The 3,963-nt window shown below is 41.1% G+C and overlaps 1 protein-coding gene across 1 annotated transcript; it reads left to right on the top strand.

Annotated features, from left to right (window-relative positions):
- The first annotated feature begins 1,500 nt into the window (after positions 1 to 1,500).
- LOC133852912 (uncharacterized) lies at positions 1,501 to 2,747 on the top strand. Its single transcript, XM_062289565.1, has 3 exons — positions 1,501 to 1,791; positions 1,906 to 2,612; positions 2,720 to 2,747. Exons 1-3 carry the CDS (start codon positions 1,501 to 1,503, stop codon positions 2,745 to 2,747), a joined length of 1,026 nt encoding a protein of 341 aa, XP_062145549.1.
- Positions 2,748 to 3,963: the final 1,216 nt, after the last annotated feature.

The raw sequence follows: 3,963 nt of genomic DNA on the forward strand, positions 1-3,963 counted from the left end.
TTGTTCACATTATACATATACCATAGTTTTCTCTAGTTATATATAATAATATATTGTTAATTTGTTACTTATAAACTATAGTTACGTACTATATTTTATAATATGCCTTATATAGTTACATATTATATATTTATGTTATTAATAAATGCATAGAGGTTGTTCATAAACTTGGGCTTGAATTCTGCTTTAATCACTCATTGAAAAATTTAATAATCTACATCGAGCTCTAGTTAAGCCGAGCTTGTCCAGTAACTCGGCTCAGCTCGAATGTCATTTTCAACTAAACTCAAGCTTGAGCTCGAGCTCGCCCGAGTTTTAAACGAGCCGAGCTTGAACATGCAATTTATAGCTCGGCTCGAATTCGAGCTCGACTCATAAACGAGACAGTCTTGAAATCTTCAAACTCGACTCGGCTCGGCTCGATTACATCCCTAGTTTTTGAGCTTGATCAAATGCATCTGATTTTTCACAAAGAAGAAGAACCCAAGTATAACGGGAATAGTCATCCACAATAACTAAAACATATTTCCTTCCACTTAAACTAATTGTTCTTGTAGGACCTATGAGATCCATGTGAAGAAGTTCTAGATTTATGGAATTGAGAATACCTAAAGTCTTCTTGTGTGATGCCAGAGTTTGCTTCCCCAATTGACATGGTCCACAAATTCCCTTCTCAATTCTGTCTATTTTGGGTTAATCCTTGACAACTTGTTTGTTGGCAATCTTGGTCAGATCATTGTGTTAAAGATGATGCTCCTGCCATGTCACTAGTTGATGCTCCTACCAAGTCAGCAGCATCTATTGAACCCCAACCAGCTGCCAACTATGCAGCTGCTGCCAACAATGCAATTGACAATGTTGTATTGCTCGTGGAAGATCATCTAGCCGCATATATCAATCCCATAAATATGGCAGCCTCCACTTATGGAAATATTACAACCATGCGACTAGGAGATACTGCAGCCACTGATTCTGCTGCAATATCTCTTCCCACATGTCATTCGAGTACAAGTAACTCCAAAGGCAAGCATCCCGAGTATCCTGGACATAATCAACCAGCTATGGCAATCCCCAACAATGCATCATCAATCTCCTATATTCATGCAATCGACACAACCCAATTTGGACACAATCGGGACAAAACAGGAAACAGCAGGAATGTGACATTCAAGGCAAATCCACAGCACTTATATGGAAAATAATCACTCAATGGAAGTCTACCTTGCACAACAAGCACAAGGAGATACGGCAGCATGAATGGAAACATACCAAGAAGGAAGGAATGGCTAGAAGAGCCAATTTCTCTATTATGTAATACATGACTGATTGATAATTTGAATTATTCTCTCCTTATATAGGCGCATGTAAACCAATATATATCGTAGACAATTTTTGAATAAAAGTTAAGCAATATTTACCACACTTTCTCTCTTCTTTTATGGTATCAGAGCACTACTAGGCCAACGCCCGAAATCAACTTTTCTCTCCTTTCTCTCTGCAATGGCTTCCTCATCCTCAAACACTCTCCCTACTGCTATGACCAACACATCTCCTCCAAATCTCACCTTTCATGAAAAACTGGAAGGACCCAACTATCTGAGTTGGACCACCCAATTCCTACCTATTTTGCGCAGCCAAGAAGCTATGGGCATAGTTGATGGAATCGAACCTTGCCCTCCCAAATTTTTGACTGATGAAAGCAACAAGGAAACTCCTAATCCTGCATTTGCTACCTGGCAAAAGAAAGACCAAAACGTTCTCAACTGGATCAACATAACTTTGTCAAAGAAGGTCCTCTCTACTATCTTTGGGCTGGAAACCTCACAACAAGTGTGGACAGCCCTGGCAAACCAGTTTGCCAACCAGTCCAAGTCCATAATTGACAATCTCAAGAAATAGTTGCAGGGTTTTCAACAAGGCTCTAAAAGCTGTTTAGACTACATCCAAGCTACCAAAGAATGTGCTGGCCAACTGGCTGCAGTCGGCAAGCCTCTCCCAGATGAGGATCTAATCACATATCTCACAAATGGACTGAATCCCACCTTCAACAGCTTCATCACTACCATCTCCATTCTGACCCGTGACAAGCAATTCAGCTTTGAAGACTTCCAAGATGAGCTCTTAAACCATGAGATGCTACTTAAGCATCAACAAGTCCAAACTGTGGACACTTCCACCTTTGCACTGTTCAATCAGAAGCCAACCGACCGATCCTTTGCTCCAAGACCCCGTGGGGGCTCATTCTCAAGATTCTCTCCCCCAAAGTACTCTCCAAGAAACTTTGTCCCGAGGTCAGATGCAACAGCTCCTACCACTCGGTACAATGCAGTTCCTCCTCCTGCAAGATATTCTAGCCAACCCAAATATTCGGCCCCTCAATCAACAAATGATTCCAGACCTATCTTCTCCAATGCCCCCAAGATACCTTGTCAAATCTGTGGTAAGCTTAATCACCTTGCTCTTGATTGCTTCCACAGGATGGATTATGCATTTCAAGGCAGACGACCACCTACTCAATTGCATGCTATGGTGTCTTATACCAACTGTGCCTATGAAGACCAAGCAATGCAGTTCCTCCTCCTGCAAGATATTCTGGCCAACCCAGATATTCGGTCCCTCGATCAACAAATGATTCCAGACCTATCTTCTCCAATGCCCCCAAGATACCTTGTCAAATCTGTGGTAAGCTTAATCACCTTGCTCTTGATTGCTTCCACAGGATGGATTATGCATTTCAAGGCAGATGACCACCTACTCAATTGCATGCTATGGTGTCTCATACCAACTCTGCCTATGAAGACCAAGAATGGTATGCAGCCAGTGTTGCCAATGCCCATATCACCCATGATTTGGAGAATCTTCAAATCCAACAGCCATTTCAGAATAAAGAAGCTATTGCCGTAGGAAATGGAATTGCTTTGGCTATAGCAAATACTGGTTCAACAACTCTTCACTCCTCTCAATCTCCCTTTCATCTTTATAATATTCTTCATTGTCCTAATGCTGCAGCTAACCTTGTATCTATCCAAAGATTCTGCCTAGATAATGACTGCTATTTCATCCAAACCTCTACTCATTATTATATTATTGATTTGCAGACACAAACCCTCCTACTGGAAGGGAAGAGTGAAAACGGCATCTACCCCCTTCGGCTTGGCAAGAAGTCTCATCAAGGCAACAAGGCTTTCACAGCTGTTCTAGGAATAAAGACATCTCCACTAGTTTGGCATTATAGATTAGGGCACCCCTCATCTGATATTGTAACTAGAGTTGTTAAAGACAATAAGTTGCCTTTGTGTTCTTTGAATAAAACTGATTTGAATAAAACCATTTGTACTTCTTGTCAGCTTGGTAAAGGAAAGAAACACCCTTTCTCTGCATCCACTCGTGTCTCTACTTCCCCTCTCCAACTCATTCATACTGATCTTTGGACATCCCCAGTCCTATCCATCACTGGATTTAAATATTATGTGGCATTCATTGATGACTTCTCCCGATTCACCTGGATTTACCCTCTCCATCATAAATCTGAGACATTTACCACATTTGTGAAGTTTAAGACTCTTGTGGAAAACCAATTCTCCACTCATATCAAACAATTGCAATCTGATGGAGGGGGTGAATATACCTCTCTCCAATTTCAGTCGTTCTTATCCCAGCATGGTATAGTTTTCAGAAAAACATGTCCCTATACTTCCCCTCAAAATGGGGTTACTGAAAGAAAGTTAAGACATATTCTAGAAACCGGCCTCACTCTCTTAGCTCATGCACATCTTTCCAATAGGTATTGGGTTGATTCCTTCATCACTGCCGTTTACACCATCAATAGACTTCCCACTGCCAAACTTAATTACCTCTCTCCCTATGAAAAGTTGTATAACATTTCTCCCAACTATCAAAAGCTTAAGGTTTTTGGGTGTCTATGCTTTACCTTACTATGTCCATATGGCCTCCATAAGCTAG

Source organism: Alnus glutinosa, chromosome 1 (genome assembly GCF_958979055.1).
Source record: "Alnus glutinosa chromosome 1, dhAlnGlut1.1, whole genome shotgun sequence".
NCBI classification, from domain to species: Eukaryota; Viridiplantae; Streptophyta; class Magnoliopsida; order Fagales; family Betulaceae; genus Alnus; species Alnus glutinosa.

What these genes read in the sequence shown, in the direction of transcription:
- LOC133852912 (XM_062289565.1), top strand. Translation starts at nt 1,501, where the DNA reads ATGGCTTCCTCATCCTCAAACACTCTCCCTACTGCTATGACCAACACA. An exon ending in ACATAACTTTGTCAAAGAAG is followed by an intron (nt 1,792 to 1,905) that starts GTCCTCTCTACT and finishes AAATAGTTGCAG; the next exon opens with GGTTTTCAACAAGGCTCTAA. An exon ending in CTGGCCAACCCAGATATTCG is followed by an intron (nt 2,613 to 2,719) that starts GTCCCTCGATCA and finishes TTGCTTCCACAG; the next exon opens with GATGGATTATGCATTTCAAG.